Source organism: Silene latifolia, chromosome Y (genome assembly GCF_048544455.1).
Source record: "Silene latifolia isolate original U9 population chromosome Y, ASM4854445v1, whole genome shotgun sequence".
NCBI lineage: Eukaryota > Viridiplantae > Streptophyta > Magnoliopsida > Caryophyllales > Caryophyllaceae > Silene > Silene latifolia.
Window position 1 is genome coordinate 345,025,381 of NC_133538.1, and position 20,516 is coordinate 345,045,896.

Genomic DNA, 20,516 nt, shown 5'->3' on the forward strand with positions numbered 1-20,516 from the left:
AATTCAACAATTGCAAAAACTTTTTATGCATGGCTTCCCTATTCCCTTGTCAAATTAACTACTCCTGCATAATGAAGATTAAACCAATGACATATGAAATGATAAACATGAACATACTAACTACTAATGGAAATGACAAATGAATAACAAAAGTAATACTAGAAATAAGATCACCTTGGCAATGGAAATATAACTTGGAAATAAAGAACAAGATAACAAATGGAAATAACTTGAAATGTAACTTGTATATAACTTGAAATGCTTAAATGAAATTGTTTATAACATAAAGAAAATGCTTAAGGAAATGCTAAACTATATTTTATTCTGAAAATTAAGACTAAAGGATATGGAAAAGTGTATGGGAGATTGTGTGAGAGGTCCCGTATTAACACACCATATATAGGAATAAGGGGTGTAACGTAAACAACATAGAGAGGGGTGTTTGGGCTAAATTCTGCACCTTAGCCAAATAAGAGGCAAGCCCAATTGGCTCTCTCTGAAGAGCTGGGCCGCGAAAGTAGATCATCACAAGGAGCCCAAGAGTAAGTGGAATCCGCCTATGGAGTTGGGCCAACAAGCGTGCAACGGTGGGAAGGCCCGCTGACAAAGGAAGCACGTGTTTTGGAAAGCCGCCAGGGAGACTTTAGGGAGAATTCAGGAAGATTAGGGAGAATGGAGGAGGAAGACTCGTTTATGGAAAGAGTTGTGATAGAGCTAATATTCCTTACCATAATCCGGGTAGGACATATCTAGGGTTCTTACCCTATAAATAGCCAAGGAAGCAAGCAAGAAAGGCATTCAGGATCTCGAGCAAACACGCAACATATTGTGCTAGCTAAAATTACATTCCATCTCTATTGTACTCATACTCTTATGAACAAGATAGTGCAATCCTTGGAAGGGTACCGTCCCTTCCCGCGGTCGTTTCCCACATTGGGTTTTGCACTTCACCAAACCTCATGTGTCAATCTTTATTTACATATCTATTTCCTTTACTTTGCATTAAATACAAACATTATTCGAACATACAAAGAGTAAGACCGCATTGACCACGCTTAACCTAATTCAGTAAAAATTACCAAAACAGTTTGGCGCCCACCGTGGGGCATTGTGGTCGTCAATCGTTGATTACTCAGATGTGTAATGGACAAGCAAACATCAGCAGCCGTGTCAGGGAGCGGCCAGCCGTCGATACCACCCAACCCAGTTCAGAATCCAGCATCGGCGGCATAAACTCAGGCCCCCGGGCACACTCTAAGAACCACATCCGTGACAAAAGTCACTCTACCTCCCAGAACCCTTGATTTCGCGGCCCAACCCAGATCAGACAGGAATACAACAAGCTCCGGCCTTACCCCGCCACCTAGTCCAACAGAAACCCTGCTTAGTGGCATGGATAATCTTCAGAAGGTCATGGAAGATATGCGAGAAGATCAGAGAAAAGCTGAAGCTGAGGCAAGGAAGAGGAAGAGGAATAGGGAACTCTTGGCGCTGATAGACATTCTGAGGCAGCAGTCCAGCACACCAGCAAGCACGGAGGGAGAAGGTCGAGCCCCGGTAGTAGATCTTACCCAGGGGGCATCAGGCAGCAGGAGTCAACTTCGACAGATACCAGCCGAGTTGGTAACAAGATTAGACCTGACAGCAGTACCAACAGGAGAAATAATAACCCCACAAGGGCTAGGATAGCTCACGCTAGACAGCTGGCAGCCAGCCAACCGCGTAAATATATAACCGGGTAACCTCCCAGTTGGTAATTTCGTCGTAACTAACCAGACACCTGGTGAAGGATCCGCAGGTAGCCCGCATGTAAGCTGGCATCAAGGAACGCTCGTGACTTCAACACCATTAGCTACCACGGCGCATCAGAACCTTCAAGAGTTTGGGCCTGGAAGCAACACTCCAAATCAGCAGGCAACAAACAGATGAATCCCGGACTCAGGAAGCCTGACCAACCAGCAGTACCTGGAGCTAAGGGAGATGCTGAGTAGGGTCCCAGGATTACCACCTCGACTTGAGAAGACGACACCCGACAGCTATGCTGACTCGCCGTTTGTGGATGCCATATCCATTATTGCCATGCCAAAGGGATTCACAATTCCAAACATGCCTCTTTTTGATGGCACTAAAGATCTCTTTGACCACATGAATCAGTACAAGGAGAAAATGATGACAGTCACGGCTGTAGGACAAGTAAAAGAAGCGTGTATGTGTAAGAGGTTCGGATCCACACTGTCGGGGCCAATACTCTGATGGTTCGTAAACTTGCCTAACAGGTCAATATCCACATTTGCGGACCTGGTAAATGCATTCACTCAGCAATTTGCAAGCAGCTGGAAGCTGCAGAAGCACGCAGGAGACTTGTACAGAATTGTTCAGGGAGCTGGCGAGACCATTGGAGAGTACAACCCTAGATTCAACAATGAGAAGGTGGCAGTACGGGAGTGTGACATATCAACAAAAGTAGAAGCCTTCAGAAGAGGCCTACACCATGAGTCTGACATGTATAAGCAGTTAACTATGCACCCTTGTCATAGCTTTGAGGCGGTGCATGAGAAAGCACCAACTGTGATTAGATTGGAAGAAGATATCCTAGCCAGAGCCAGCATTCCAAGTACACCAAGCGTATCCAGCACTTCAGCCATGGAGAAATCAGGTAGAAAGCAACCCACCAGCAAGAAGGATGAAAGATACATGCCATATGGAAGGGGAGTCAACAGGGTCGATAACAGAGAAGAAAATCATCAACTCCCCACACTGGTAGAATATGGATTCACAATTGGCGTCGGAGGAATCCTGAAAGAACTTAGAGAGATGGGAGACGGAGTGAGGTGGACAAGACCACCAGTAGAAGGACAAGTATGGCGAAAAGACAGCAAGAAAAAGTGTGAATTCCACCGTGACATCGGGCATAACATGAAAGATTGCTACACACTACGTAGGGAGATTAGGCGCCTGTATGAGCATGGAGAACTGAGCCACCTATTACCACGTGGGGGCAAGCAGCGAGATAAGGTGGGCTCCGCAAAGCCTGCAGCTCCACCTACATGCACTAAGGTAATAAACAAGATAACAGGCGGCTCAGACTTAAGTGGATTGACATATTCAGCGGCCAAAAGGAGTGCCACTAAGACTAAGGGAGATAAAACAGAAACCTCGTGTAGAATTTCCTATAGCGATCTACCTGCGGTTGCTTTTAACGAAGGTATGTACGCGACGAGCAAGAGCATCAAGACGCACTCATCATAACTTTGTCAATGGACAACTGCACACTCAGAAAGGTCCTGGGATTCAGCGAGAAGGATTTGCTGAAGAAGACTATCCCGCTGGTAGGGTTCAGTGGAGAGACAGCTAACTCATTAGGCGAGATATTGATCCCAACCTACGTGGGGGGAGTCAACAAACAGGTAAGATACTTCGTCATAGATGGACCCTCTACCTACAACGTCATTCTTGAAAGGCTATGGCTGCACCTAATGAAAGCAGTCCCCTCAACGTACCAGCAATGCATAAAGTTTCCCACGCCATAGGGAGTAGAGACAATACGAGGAGACCAGGAGGAAGCTAAAGGCTGCTACAAGAAAGCGCTAAAGTGCACTGCCAACCCCCTACATAGCAATTATAGAAGCAGCACGTCCAGGACGAATACATTGAGCCTCCAGCCAAGGAGTTAGAACAGATTAACCTAGACAAGCTGCACCCAGATAGAACCATGTTAATAGGGGCAGGGTGCACGGGAGACCTCAGGCAATGCCTAATTGAATTATTACAGGCCAACATGGATTGTTTTGCATGGTCCCATGACAGCATGATAGGAATAGATCCGTCCATCATAACATACAAACTCAGCATGCACCCAAAATGCAAGCCCATCCAGTAGAGACGGAGAAAGTTCGCGGCTGAAAGGAATAAGGTGATCAACCAGGAGGTAGATAGCCTGCTAGCAGCAAACAAGATAAGAGAGGTAAAGTACCTAGAGTGGCTGTCAAACGTGGTGGTAGTACCCAAGAAGAATGGAAAGTGGAGAGTATGCGTGGACTTCACCGACCTCAACAAGGCATGTCCTAAGGACCCCTTCCCGCTACCACACATTGATGCAATGGTGGATGCGACAGCTGGACATGAAATGTTACCATTCCTGGATGCTTGGAGTTGCTACAATCAATTCAAGATGGATCCTGCAGATCAAGAGAAGACAACATTCATGTCTGAAAGAGGAATATATTATTACAATGTCATGCCCTTCGGCCTGAAAAACGCAGGGTCCACATATCAAAGGCTTATCAACCTTATGTTCAAAGAAAAAATAGGAAGAACCATGGAGGTATATATTGACGATATGGTGGTGAAATCATAGAAAGCTACGGATCACATGCAGCATCTAGCAGAAACATTCAGCACCGTCAGAGAATACAAAATGAAGCTAAACCCGTCTAATTGCACCTTTGGAGTTTCCTCCAGCAAATTCTTAGGCTACATTGTTACTCAAAGAGGAATAGAAGACATTACCGAGCAGATTAAGGTCGTATTACAGCTAGAGTCACCATAAAATCCAAAGGATGTACAAAGGCTAGCTGGCAAAGTGGCAGCTTTGAGCAGGTTCATCTCAAGATCCTCAGGCAAGTGCAGACTATTCTACGCTATATTGAGAAAGAGCCAGAAGTTTGAGAGGACTGCAGACCACGAGCAAGCATTCAGGGAGCTGAAGCACTATCTAAGCAACCCGCCATTACTATCAAAACCGGAACAAGGAGAACCATTGTTCCTTTACCTAGCTGTGACAGAGGTAGCAGTAAGCGCAGTTCTGGTCAGAGAGCAGGACAAGGAGCAAAAGCCAGTCTATTATGTAAGCAAGTCTCTGCTGCTAGCAGAGACTAGGTACACATCTCTTGAAAAATTAGTACTAGCACTGGTAATTGCATCTTACAAACTGCGCCCTTACTTTGAGTCCCACACCATACATGTTGTAACCAATTACCCATTGAAATCCGTGATGAGGAAGTCTGAGCTGTCAGGCAGAATGTCAAAGAGGTCCGTACATCTTAGTGGATATGACATCAGGTATGATCCAAGAACAACAATAAAGTCGTACGCACTGGCAGACTTTGTGTCAGACTTCAGCCCAGCTATCCAAAATCTCGCAGACGAAGAGATCCTAACCTTCATAAGAAACAAGGAAGCAGAAGTCTGGTAGATGCACATCGATGGAGCCTCCAACCAAAGGGGGCAGGTGTAGGACTAATCCTGCCGTCACTGTAGGGAGATCTGATAGCAAAAGCAGTAAGATGTGAATTTAAGGCAACTAACAATGAAACAGAATACGAAGCCTTAATACTAGGAATACAGCTAGCCCTGGGTTGGGATTCAGGAACCTATAAATATCCAGTGACTCTTTGCTAACAGTTAACCGTGTGAATGATGATTTCATAACCAGGGACTCGAAGATGATCGCATACTTGAAAGTGGCAAAGGAGCTGAAACAGAAATTCAAAGACTACAAGCTTAAGCAGATCCCCAGAGACCAGAATGTGGAGGCAGATGCCCTAGCAACTATGGGGGCAACCTTCAAGCCAACTGAACTGTCCAGCATCCCCATTGCGCACATACTCGAACCGTCTATCAAAAAATTAGAAGAAGTTGACAGAGGGGAGCTGGAAGACCAGCAAGATGGGGCAACAGTTCAATCAGCTACAAATAGCCAGACAGCCGCTCAGCCAGACGATCAGCCAGACGATCAGCCAGACGATCAGGCAGATGACTGGGACTGGCGGACACCATACCTAGATTGGCTGCGACACATCAAGCTGCCAAATGACAAGAAGGAGATAAGAGGTTTTAAAATTAAAGCCTCCAGAATCATACTAACTGACAATGTGCTTTTCAGAAAATCATTGGCAGGATCCTACTTAAGGTGCCTAGATAACCAAGAGACACAGACTGTGTTGCATGCCCTCCACAATGGCGAATGTGGAAACCATGTAGGGGGCAGGAGTCTGTCAAACAAAGCCCTCAGACAAGGCTACTTTTGGCCCACAATGAGGGCCGACTCGGCAGAATATGCCCGCAGGTGTGATGCCTGTCAGCGCTCAGCGTCAATGATCCATCAGCCAGCATAGCCCCTACATCCCATCATTTCTCCCTGGTCGTTCATGACACGGGGAATGGATATAGTGGGTCCTCTACCTTGAGCCACATGAAACAGAATATGGATGTTAGCAGTGACAGACTATTTCTCCAAATGGATAGAAGTAGAAGCATTCACAGAAGTGAAAGACAAACAGGTCATCTCTTTCATTAAGCGTAATATCATTTGCAGGTTTGGTATCCAATCAGAAATCATATGTGACAACGGATCACAATTCATCTCAAACGATGCGGTGTAATACTGTGTAAGATGGAACATCACTCTAAAAAAATCAACACCCAGGACTCCAAAGTCCAACGGGTAAGCTGAATCCAGCAATAAAATCATCATGGACAACTTGAGAAGGAGGCTACAAGAGTTATGAGGAAAGCTGGCAGATGAATTGCCACTAGTGTTATGGCCTGACAGAACGACACCAAAGACGGCGACATGCCAAACACCCTTCATCTGGTGTTTGGCGCAGAAGCAGTAATTCCATCATAGGTTTTAGTTCCAACTCACAGGTATGGATGTATGACAGGTGAACTAAACAATGTAGAGATGATCAAGAGCCTTGACACGATAGACGAGCTGCGAGCAAGTGCAAAAATACGTCTGGATGCCTACAAGCAGTCAGTCGCCATAAGTTACAACAAGAATGTAAAAGTCAGGATCCTGGAGGTAGGAGACCTGGTTCTCCATGAAGTGTTCCAGAACACAAAGAATCGTAAGGCAGGCAAATTCGCCTATAAATGGGAAGGACCATACTAGGTAGAAGGCGTTGTTGGCCATGGTGCGTACATATTAATGACTATGGACGGTCAAATCATACACAAACCATGGAACATACTTCACCTGAAGAGGTATCACTTTTAATAATAAGTAGAGTTTAGTGTACAAAGTAGTGTAATAAGAAAGCAAAAAAAAAACGGTAGTAGGCATACTACCAATTTTGTGTCATTTTCTTTTCTTTTATTTCTTTAAACTTTGAAAACTACTATTGGAGTTGCGCGGTCTGTAAGATTCCTGGGACCACAATTGCTCTGGCACCCCATGAGATGGCATCAGGTACTTCACATCGCTCTGGTAGGATTTCTATTTTCAGGCTTCTCTAAATGCATCACTCTGAATTCTAACATCTATGGTACATTGAAAGTGTAGCTAGCAGGACTGTCAACTGCAAACGCGGGGTGACAAGGCACACGGCACTCCAACATGCCTAAACTACATTTCTCTATTAGGAGCACCCTCACCAGGTGGCCTGTGGAACATACGAAAGGGAGCGTGGCTGATAGCTAAAAGCTTATCCAGCTACCCCGGATACCACCCCCTAGACGTAGCTCGCAATCAACGCAATTAATCAGGGCCCCATCATGCATGCACACACATATGGAACGCGGGAATCTCTGAGCTACCAAAATCCTGCAACGTCTCATCGGTCCTAGAATGACGATAAACTTCCCAAAGGTACGCCCCTGTCGGCTTTAAACATGATGAACACACCTTGCGTCATGAAAAAGGTTAAGTAGTCAAAATACGGCATACGCCTAAATCAGTCATCAGACTAACACGACAGCTAGCTGAGCCTCAGCCTCTTCAGGCTGACACGACTGGTCTAAATCAGCCTTAAAGGTTGACATGGCCACCTCACCCAAAATGCGGCATACGCCTAAATCAGTCATCAGGCTAACATGGCAGCTAGCTGAGTCTAAATCAGCCTCTTCATGCTGACACAACTAGCCTAAATCAGCCAGCAGACTGACACGGCAGCTTCCTAAGATAAGTATGAAAGTAAGGAACAAGACACACAAGATATGACGAAAATTAAACTTCCTACTCTAAGGCAACGGGCATTTCAAAAAGTTTGACAAAAACACGGCCCCAAGTTCAAACCACCACCACGGCGAGAAAAAGCAAACAAAAAAGTGTTCAGAAATTTTACAATTCTAGCCATACAGGGTCACACCACCATCCAAAAAGTTTAAAAATAAAAAGCTCTTAACTTTAGGTCACTTTTAGGAACAGGACCAGCTTGTACGCCCCCAACAACAACAGCCTTCTAAGCTCCCTCAGGAACAACAGTCTCCCGAAACGAGCCAGCACGCCCAGCAGCTGTCTGCTCCACCAGCGCAGGAGAATTCACCTCGCCGACTTCAGGCATCAGCACGCTCAAATCAGGCTGGACAGGGTACAGGATCTCCAGCTGCCTCTCTTCCTCCTTAATAGCTTGCAGGGTTGGAGGCTCGTCAAGTGCAGCACGCATCCCACTGATATTTCCCCGCCAGGTGGTATAGGCAACAATATTGGTGGCCAGGGAAATCAGCTCGCTGATCCTCTCGTCAGAACGCTTAAGAGAATCAGAGAAGGTACTGCACACTTCCTGGGTACGTTCCAGCTGATCAGTTACCTCCTTCAACTTCTTCTTGGTACCAGCAAGCTCAGCTTTCAGCTCTACCACCCGTTCCCTCAAGTCAGAACGCTGCTGCTCCAACTCATCAATCATCCCAGTCAGCTCCTAGTTCCTGGCACTAGTAGCCCTGATAGTAGTCTGGACCACGTTAATCATCTTCCTATTATATAGAGCTGACTGGAGGGCCTGGAGGCAGAAAAAGAAGAGTTAGCAGGTTTGATATAAATAATTCAGAACAGGTAAAAGAGGAAGGACGCTCACCATAAAGGCGTTGTGCACATCATTCTCAGCCATCTCATCTGGGGAGAATTCTGAGAGAGCCTCCGCCAAAGAAGGGAAGAGAATCTGGTTGATCTCAGGCCAGTAGGGCACCTTGTCAATGTTCCTAAAACCATCAGGAAAGTGAGCAATAATGTCGCCACTGGCCGCAGCAGGAGGACTAGCAGGTGGAGTAGGAAGATGATGGTACAACGGGTTGACTTCTAAAGGTTCAGGATGAATGGTACTGGAATGGGTAGGAGGAGATTGGAAGGATGCAACAGGGGCACTCCTCTTGCAGGCAGAAGCTACGTCAGAACTTGCAGCAGTTCTTTTTCTTTTAGCGCTCTGGAGGATGGCCTCCAAAGTGTCAACTTTTGAGCCTGCAAGATCAGATTTCAGACACCAGAAACACCAGATAGGCAGCAAGATTACGTACAAACGGAGATAGCACGAATGACAGCACAAAGTGGCTTACCAGAAGACATGCTGTGGGTTGGAAGAGGAGGCAAGTGAGAAGCCAGGTAGCAGATCAGTAAACTTTCTCTCAGACTGGGGGATGCAAAATAGCTTGTTGCGAGCAGATATTGGGTCACCCAGATGAGTTAGATGGCAGGGACCTACACGAAAACAAAAAGTAAGCCAGTAAGCATTAAGAGGAACAAATCAGGCGTCAGGAGAGCCACTTACTCGAGGTAATAACCCATTCTTCGAAGATGTAGTCAGCAGGCGGCTGGATGGAAGTCTTCCTCACATAGAAGAAGTCTTCAAACCACTTCTTTGTAAGATTCGTATATCTCTTATTAGACTCTTCTAATAACTAAGTGTTTATTAGTTTGGTCATAAACTAAAAGGAACTTATGCATGCATAATAAAAATAGAAGGTAAGAAGAAAAATCGATTATTCTTATATGAGGGCCGAAAATAGTTTATAATAATTTGATCTCCTACCAAATTAGCCTTCTTAAGTATATTCCAAATACCCCAAAAACCTAGACCTAATTGTAAGATCTACTCCTCAAGAAATGTACCAAGGAAATCTCTCTTGATACAAATATTAATTTTTGTTACTAGAAATTAATATTTGTGTCCTTAAAATACTAATATTATGAGATTACTACTTCTAGTAATATAAATAATATTAGAGATTTATGTGAGAGTTTAGGATTTTGTTCAACAACAAAACTAGAGAGATAATTTTTCTCAAGTTGTAAAACTAATTAGAATGAATTAGAGAGAAGAGAAAATACATTACTTGAGTGTATTATGGAGGAGGCCACCGATTTTTGAGTGGGTAGAGTGCCCAATGTATTTTTATTTTTCTCTTCTCAATAGTATAGGTATGTAAACCTATTAATAGTAGGTAATCATTATGTTACCCACTAATTCAAATGATTAAAGCTCAACTAACCCTCTCCCCTTTCATTTACATGGTTCATAGGTGTAAAATGGACCCATTTTAACTTTGTCAATTTGTTAATTTGTATTGTGTGACAAATGGGACATGTTACTAGACATGTCATTTACATAATGCATTTTTAACAAATTAAAAATCATTATATAAATGAAATAAATCAAATACAAAAATTAACTAGTAATTCACAATTACAATTACTTAAAATGGGTCATAGAATTATAAACCACAACTACTTGTATTTATAATAAGCAATTCATTCTTTCATCAATTGTTTCATAAACAATAATAACCTAAGTAATAAAACAATTTAATTACTTAGTACGAATCTTATTTAATCGAATTACAATAAGATACGTATTATAACTCACAAAACCATTCGTTCATATTTAAGGAATTAATTAACTTGTATCGTCATACAATTAATTAATTAGTCAATTAAGAATGTTTCCCTAGAGGTATGACCTTAAGGGATCAACTAATCACCACCGTCACATGACAGCAATGTCAAACTCTAGTCAGCCAACCATACCGATAAATGTGGATCAGTTGACAATAAAGTATAACTTGCCCTCATGTATTCTTATCATGAGATTTAAACATGTGATCGTATTATTGTCGAGAACACATACTCCAACAATCTCCCACTTGTCCGCGACAAGTGTGCGTCACCAATTCTCTTGTCCTATTACTATCTCCCACTCAATGGAAGGTGTCTTGCAAGTTGTACTTGTATTTGATCATATCTTGAGTGGTTTCCTCGATGTAGAGAATAACTGTCTGGCCGGAATTATCTCCCATAGATACCTTTCCGAGCATGGCCACGCATTTCCAGTTCATTGCTCCTCGAGTGGCCTTGAGATATAAGATAACCCTGACGGGGATGGACAATTCCTATTGCACTCTCCCCTTCGATTAGCCACAGCTCATCATGACCCAAAACATGCCCATTAGACCCCAATTACGAAGGTCGCCGGATATAAATCAAAGTCACTCTCTAACTGTGCCAACTTAGGCGAACATTCATTGGTCAAAGAATCGACTCATAAGAATACCATAGTAGCTCTCGCCACGACCAGGCTATAAAAATTGCCAGAACTCTATAAGCGGTCATAAGCCCTACAGAGTGTCCCTCATAGTCTGCCTATATGATCGACTAGTCATCTCTTATGACTTTATGGCACTTGAACTTACCATCAATCGCATCACCCTCTAGTTGCTTCGAGATGTCACCTCATATAAGTAACTAGGGGCGAATACTATGTTAATCCAGTTCACTTTAATGGGGTTTAATATTATCTCAACAACCCATTTGGATGTAACAAAGTACAAGATGAGTTAATTATAACTCAAACAATAAATGTGATTATCACACATGAGTAGTCAATACTATATTACCACTCAATTTTTTATAATCATAATCGTACTAATGCACTTGCTTAAGGCAATAAAAGTTTAGCTTGTGAACATACCACGTGTCCAAGTGTTCAAACTTTGTGAATTGCGATTTCCTTCAATTTCGTGTTATCCCTTATAGCATGGATTTTACTAAGTACATGTCTAGACTTCATACTAGACATAGGTTCTTTAGCTTAAAAGAAGCTCTTACTGTTATCACATAACATGTGATGTGGGTTTTAGTGGACAACACTACTTATAGTTTTAAAGTTCACCACCCAATCACAACGTACTTAGGTTCATTTCGTAGAATCTTGCAATGGATGACAATAAAACACTCTTTTTAGTCATTTACTTCTTAAGTCAATAAAGTCAGCCTAGGATTTTCATAAATCCTAATGAGTTTGAGAATTCATGACGGTTTCTTGAGGCTTACCAATGACTCTCATATGGGTTAACTTGTTATCGACTTATCATGCTCCAAGTATTTAATTAATCTAGGACATGTGCATAATGGCATTACATGACTATACCAATGGCGGAAACATTGGTTATTGAATTCATGTAGACAACAGTTCTTAGGTTCAGTAAATAACCATGACTCTATCATGGTAGTTCTATATTCATCGACATGAATAACCTACTTAACTGGTTAATATCTTTAAGATGAAGGATCATTATCAACATAAGATACCTATCTAAGTGTCAATCCAACATCCCATGTTTTAATAGATTCACATGATGTCCAATATCATCTAGAATTGAAAACCTAAATACTTCTTTATAAAAGACAGTATATGCTCGTCATTCCCAATGAGTAATGGGTTATTAAATTCATGAAGGATGATTTCTCCCACTAAAATTTATGTCTAAACATAACTGTCACCGACTCCCACTCAATTCCACATGTTTTGCTTTTGACAACTCATTCGAAACATTTTGAAACATTTTATGAATTGAAATAATCATTGTTTTTCTAAGTGTTAGTTAAAACCATATATGTCATTTACATATCTCTTTCAAAATACCCATTTTGGAAAGTGGTCTTAATAACTTACTTATTTCCATAATGAAGTACAACAATGATTTTGAGTCTTTAGCATAGTTAACAATTAATCTTAGCTTTCTCTTTATGCAACTCTTAATCATAAATTTCCATTTACTTTGGATTGGTCTTAACAATCCCAAATAAATCCATTTACTTGCATAGATATCATTTTAGTTTCATAAGGCTGTTAAGTAAAATGTCAAAATTTAAAATCTCTAGTTATATCCCTCCATCGATCAAAATCTTACAATCCAAGAACATCTTCTTTTGGTCTCCTCACGTAGTTCCCTTAAGAACATATTCTTTTGGTCTCCTCACGTAGTTTTCTCAAGAACATCTTCTTTTGGTCTCCTCTACATGAATAGTTTGTGGCTAAATTCACTCCCACTCTAGCTTTAGGAAAAATGCTCTTTTTCTCCAAAGATAGCTTTTGAGCCACAAAATAACTTTATAGTGATGGAGACGGAGGGAAAAACGTAGTACATATCAACATAATGATGATTTAATCCAGACATATTTAAATCATATCATAGACTAGACGATTTAAATTTTGATAGGTGTATCAAATAAGGTTGGCAACGTTCCCTTGTGTGAGTTCAACAACTTAATCATAACTTCATAATTGATCTTTCATTAGTAAGTTGTCAATTTAGTCACAATGGCATAAGGAGAATTTAATACATAGCTCATGGACATATAATGATTTGATCATTATAATTGTCAATTTGATCAATTTAAGTCGATAAAATCTTAATGTTTTTCGAAGCAAGTAGTGCATGATGACAAATTTTAGAACAAACGATACAGTAAAATAAGTGACTTGGGTTGTAAACAAAGTCACTAATATCCAAAATACAACCATTATTTAAGGAAACAAACAAATTTCCAAGTCGAACGAGGAAATTAAAATAGTTCTAAAACTTCAAAATACAACATGAAAATAAAGGCAAAACAAAATAAAGCCAAGCTTCCGTCGATCTAACATCATGGGCAGCTACATCTAGCTTCCCTGAAGATCTTCTAAGCTTGCTTTTGTTTTCCCTTGTCCTTGGTTGGATGCCCTAATTACAATAAAAAGGGTAAATATCACAACTTGTATCAAAATACCAAAGTTGAGATTTGAAACATAAAAGATAGGGACAGTAATTTACCTACTGGAATAACTTTTCCAGCATTGATGTCGCCTAGGTACTTAGGACAATTTATCTTCCAATGCCCAACGTCATTACAATAGTGGCATTTGTCCCCGGACGGGGCACCCTTCTTGGGCTTAGAGGAGCTACCTTCACAAGCTTTTCCTTTGTTCTTGTAGGGAGTTGGCTTCTTTCCCTTGTGACCATCTTTCTTGAAGTTCTCCTTGCTCTTATGATTAATGTTGAGCACATCCTTGGTGGTGCTAGCATTTAGCCCCATGTCTCTCTCGGCTTTTACAAGTATTTTGTGCAATTCATAGAGGGATACTTTCAAGTTTTGCATATTTAAATTCACCTTGAATTGGACATATGCTTTAACCTTGTTCAAGGAATTAAGAATTCGACCAATGATGAGTTCCTCGGGAATCTCTACCTTTTGCATTTTTAAGGTCTCAACATGCTCCATCAACTTGAGCACATGAGGGCTAATTTTGTGGCCCTCTTTAATGTTGAGATCAAAGAATGCGGAAGCCGCTTCATATTGAATGATCCTCGGAGCTTGTGAAAACATGGTCACAAGCTTCTTATAGATCTCATAGGCGGTGCTAATCTTTATAACACTCCTTTGGAGTTCGGCCTCCATTGAGAAGATCAACACATTTTTGATCGCGGCCGACTCCTTTTCGTAAGTCTCATAGGCTTTCCTAGCGGCGGGAGTAGACCTAGCGGTAGGTGATGCGGGAGAGGCCTCGGTAAGGTAAAGAATCTTATCGTCACCCTCCGCGGCCAAGCGAAGTTGTGCATCCCAATCGGCGAAATTAGACCCATTCTTTTCTAATTTACAACGATCCATGAAGGATCGGAGCCATGAAACATTGGTGAGAGTGTTCGAGCTAGTGGTTGCGCTTGAATTTGGAGTTGCCATTGCAATTGAGAAAACAAATATGACTACAAAAATAAAAGTGAAGGAATTAATAAACATCTATGGTTTTAATAATACTTGTAAACATTTTTAACAAGTCTTAAGCATTTATATAGTGACCTCTACCCAACTATTATAAATCATCCCGAGATCCAAATTCATATTAACTTGGGCACGGTGAGCCGATTCATCCCTTATCAATATAACTCGGTGGATTAACTCTTTAATCGATTCTACTTCTAGAACTCTCGGTCGATAAAATTACTCTAATATTTATCTTTAGCCCGGAACACATGCGACTACGGTCAGGAATAATTCCGTTGAGCTCAATCCAAATTTCGATGTAATAACATTTTACTACCCACTTACCCCACTTAATAAGTTTAGCACCCCGGTGAGCCGAGCCCACTTCCTTATGAAATTGGGATTCATGGTTTCTACTATTTGCTAAGGCTAATTCTCAATTATTATTTAGTGAGAGGTCTTGTCAATTTATTATCTATTACGTTTTAAGTTAACTAAAGCGATGAACTACGATAATTTTAATTGACACGGTCGATGACTCGATAAAATGATATGCATGTGTAGTTATGGCAATTTGGCTATGCATGCAAACATATAAAACAAATGCAAAGCAAAAACGATAAAATCCAAGTATGGCCTTCCTAAAAAAGTAAATCAAATAAACTATTTACAAATTCGAAAACCAACTCTTTTAGTCCCTTGAACTTTATTTGGCACACACTTCAAGGTAACACCGTCTTTGTCGTACCACCATCTCGAATTGCACCGTCTTCAAGGAACTCCGATATAAATAAATTACAAATATTTTCTACTTTATACAATATAAAAAGAAAAACAAAACTAAATAAAATAAAAGTGATACGAGATCACATTAATTACAACCAAATCGATATCCCCATTCATTTCGGGAAATACCAATTAAAACTAAGGCCATACTAAGTACAAATTACATAATTCAAAATTACATAAAATAAAATATGACAATCATACTAAAAATGCAGCATTAATATATGTATAAAACTTGCCATGTTATGTGCCAAAACGCCCTATTTAAGCTAATATCGTATATATGGACCGGTTTTATGGATTATTGTGACAATTAACTTTTTAAAATCACAAAATATTACATAAATCACATCTATGTCCAAGTTAATTACCTAACCTCTTAGGACTCAAAATTTAGTCTTCACTAAACATTTGACAATAATTCAGCTTGATATTATACAATTGCTCTTTAATCACTATTATTCATAATAATAAGAAAATAATTCCAAAAAAGACAAAAAAATTCGAAAAAATCAAAATCATAATTTTGCATATTCTGGTAAATTCCTACCATCCCAAAATTTTAATAAAATTTGCCCTTTGAATTATTTAAATTTATTTCACAAATAAATCGTATAAAACATAATATTAACCCTTTAATTCCAAATTAAACATAAAATTATGCAATAAATCAAAATTAAAATTTTGAAATTTTTTTTAACAAGTTTCTAGAACCTGAAAATGACAAATTTTATGCACAAAAGTTGAATTTTCATTTTAATGACTATTAAAGTTGCTATTTATCAATTTATTGTTAGAAATCTATATCTCATTATACAACATATTCATATATGTTCAAATTTATTTAGTCATAAAATAAATTGTAGATCTTATGCATGCAAACAAAAATAGTAGTAGAGAAGAAATCATCAATCATACTATATGATTTCGGTTTTATGGGCACCAACAAGATCAACTTCTTGTTAGTTCTTGAGCTTTCCAATAATGGATGAACATCCATGACTTCAAAATAGAAGCCCTCCAATAACTAGCACCCAAGACTATCCCCAAAATCCGACAAAATAATATGTACTAGATATTTGTAATGTGATTTACCTTAAAATCGGTTATTAATACTCATATACTACTACTAGCATTATTAGTGATTGATTTGAACAAATTTGATTCATAAAACTTGAATTTATGAAGAACAAGAGAGAGAATGTTGTTTTTCATAAAACATAAGAGAATAAGAAAAATTGAGAGAAAAACTCTAAATTGTCTAATGACAAAACCGGTGGGGGTAGGTCTTTAGGACCCTTTTCTTTTTACTTTTTGTCTTCACAAGACAAACTAGTGTAAGACTTTTTCATGGTCAAGTCACTATCAAGTGTCATAGACAAATGAATAAGACAAATGAATACGACAAAACTTCTAAAAATTGCCCACCAATTTCGGTCACCATGTGTAATATCGAGTCCATTTTATTTTTGTCAATTGTACAATTGTATCTCATGTGACATGTCTTATGTCATGTTTTAATTTAAAATGCATATTTAACAAATTAAATATCATTTACAAATTAAATAAATCACATTTAACAAATTGACTAGTAATTCAAAATTACTATCTCATAAATTGGTCATTTAAATACTAGTTAGTATAATTCACAACATCTTGTAATTATAACTAACTTATCATTCTCATCTCGCGTGTTTCGCAAACACCGATTAATTTTAGTAATATAACTTCTTAAATTACTTAATAAAATCTTATTTAATCACATTATAATAAGATGTCATTTTCTCTCTTATGATAAAATTTGTTCAATTTTAAGGAATAAATTAATCTGTATCGACATACAATTTATTAACCTTTTTCAATTAAGGGAATCTTCCTTTAGGCGTGACCTCAAGGGATCAACTGATCACCACCGTCGCACGACAGTAATGTCAAACTCTAGCCAGCTAATGATAACCGATATGTGTGGACCAGTTGACTATATATGTAATGTATCATCCCTTTCGTATTCTTGAAATGAGACTTAAACATGTGATCATCATGATCGACAGTTGTGATCGCATTATTGTCGGAGGACACATATTCCAACAATCTCCCACTTGTCCTCGACAAGTGTGCGTCACCAATTCTCTTGTCCTATTACCATCTCCCACTCAATGCAAGGTGACTTTCGGGTCGTACTTGCAAGTGATCATATCGAGAGTGGTTTCCTCGATCTGGAGAATAACTGATTTGACCGGAGTTATCTACCATAGATACCTTCCGAGCGTGGCCACGCATTTCCAATTCATTACTCCTCGAGTGGCCTTGAGATATTGTTATAACCCTGACAAGGGGTGGACAATTCCTATCGCACTTATTCCCTTCGACTAGCCACAGCCATCATAACCCAAAATATGCCCATTTGACCCCATTTACGAAGGTCGTAGTAACACAAATCAAAGTTAATCTGAAACTGTGCCACCTTAGGCGAACAGTCTTTAGTCAAAAGAATCGACTCATTAGAATACAATAGTAGCTCTCGCCACGACCAGGCTATATAAATTTGCCAGAACACTATAAGCGGTCACTGCCCGACAAAGTGTTCCTAACAGTCTGCCTATGTGATCGACTAGTCATCTCACATGACTGTATGGCACTGAACTTGCCATCAATGGCATAACACTCTAGTCACTTCAAGACGTCACCTCATACAAGTGACTATGGGCGAATACTATGTTAATCCGGGTTCACTTTAACGGGGTTCAATATTGTCATACAACCCGTTTGGATGTAACAAAGTATAATAAAAGAGTTTTAGAGTAAAACTCGAACGACAAATGCGATTATCACATATGAATAGTCAATGCCTGATTACTACTTCATATTCTATAATCCAGTTTGATCTTAAATGTAGTTGTTCATCTCAATTTAATTGAAATGACATGACTCATCATGTTAAGCCTATGAGAAGGCTTTGGTTAGTAGGTTTTATCAACTTCTTGTACCTTACTCAACATTACTACATACTCGTTTTCCTTTGTAATGTATACATCTGTATTACAAAAACTTTCTGAGTACGTGTCTAGATCCAATATAGACATAGGCTTTCTAGCCTTAAAATAGCTCCCACTGTTTTCACAGTGTGCGGAACTCATCCCTCTTATACATCCCATGATTGCAAGTGTACTCAATTTCTGTTGTAAATATTTCTCATTGTTCTTTATTGCCTAGAACGATTATAGAAAATCTATTTCTTAAATAACATAGCCACAATGGTATCTTAACCATCCTAATGTGTTTTGATTATGGTTTTGTGGGAAACCATGCGCAATCTCAATTGTCATTTGTGTAACACTCTTACACAAAATTACATCAAAAATACTTTGCTTTACATGCTTAATGCTTCTGCAAGCACTTAAGGGTAATCTTTATGGCTTACTTGGTAAGTATTACTGAAATTCGATTGGAAACAATTCATCATACTCAAAGTATATGAAGTGTTATACATCATTACTCATTTAATTGATTCGGCAGCGGAAGCAATTGAAATCAATCAAATATGTTCAACTCAATTGAACTAGTCATGAATCTTATCAACATAAGACTTATAATTTGACGCTAATATCATGTGGTTTTATCTCCATAAATCCGGATATAAAGATGTATTATAATACTCCAAAAGTCTTAAATCATTCCCAATGATCAATATGTCATCCATATATTAGACTAATTAAAATTTCCGTAACTCCCACTAAACTCCATGTATAAACACAAATTCTCGACTTATCGAGAAAAGTTTTATAACATGATCAAAACATTGATTCCAACTCATTGATGTCCTACTTAAGACCCTCCCTTAAGTTTCACATTATCTTAGGATTGCAAGAATCTGTAAAACACAAGACATGTATTGAATACATTCCTTCTAATTGAAGACGTGGGATTTAGATTCACTTGCTATATGTATATCATCATAATGAAACACAATCCCTAAGAAGATCCAAATAGACTTAAGCATTTCAACTAGTGCAAAAACCCTTTGCTACCAATCAAGCTTTGATATCTAATAATTCACTTGGAATTAATTTCGGATTTTCATGGCTCTAAGCCTTGTATTGAGTTGTGACTTAAACACTCTCATGTAAGTCAAATGTTCATTACTTTCCAGAAGTAACCAACTTGAATCAAACAATTTCTTTGTAAGTTGCAAGCTCTTTACTTTCTAAAAGTAACACAAATTCATCATCTTCAACAAGTGATGACTTTAACCTCCTAGGTTTTGAAGAAACAACGTCTTACACAAAACGTCTCATGTAGCCAAGAAAGACCAGTTTCTTGCGACATAACATTCTTTGTGGCTCTTTAAATAATTTCTCCCACTCTGTCTTCAAGAAATAAACTTGTTTTCTAGTAAGACAGTTTCACGAGCCACAATCCCTTTGTACTCGTGATTATAGTAAGGAAAAATGTGCATTTGTTTCTTTTGAAAACTTACATACATGGTACCCTACCATTTCATATCTCATATGATTCATTTTAGATTTAGTGGAAAAATAATTTAGGCAAAATGATAAAATCCCCAAAAGGATCAAGTAACTCAAAGTAACTTGATCGAAGTCCAAACCATATCGAATAGCGTTTGATTTCTTATCCAACCACACATTATCCCATAATGTGTGTTAAGAGAGATTAACTTGTGATACTATATCACATTTCATTTGGCTTATATCAAAGTCTTCATTTTGATAATCCCATCACGACTAAATCGTGATTCCTTGAACTCTTTGAACTTCTTCAAAGATTTCTCTATTTACCTTATTAAGCGAACACATTAGCGTCAACTTAAATCGTTGGTAAAAGAAAATGATCAACCTATTTTGGATCAATGATTTACAACCTCGATATCCTTTTAAACCAAAAGGCACGAGACATCTTGCTTTGAATACATGATACGCATATACCATAAGATCTAATGGTTTCAAGAGTACTCGATAACTCTTTGCGTTCATCATTCCAG

General features: G+C 39.2%; 1 protein-coding gene across 1 annotated transcript; it reads left to right on the forward strand.

Annotated features, from left to right (window-relative positions):
- Positions 1-1,980: 1,980 nt before the first annotated feature.
- Positions 1,981-3,249, forward strand: LOC141631541 (uncharacterized). Its single transcript, XM_074444200.1, has 2 exons — positions 1,981-2,219; positions 2,277-3,249. Exons 1-2 carry the CDS (start codon positions 1,981-1,983, stop codon positions 3,247-3,249), a joined length of 1,212 nt encoding a protein of 403 aa, XP_074300301.1.
- The last annotated feature ends 17,267 nt before the right edge of the window (positions 3,250-20,516 follow it).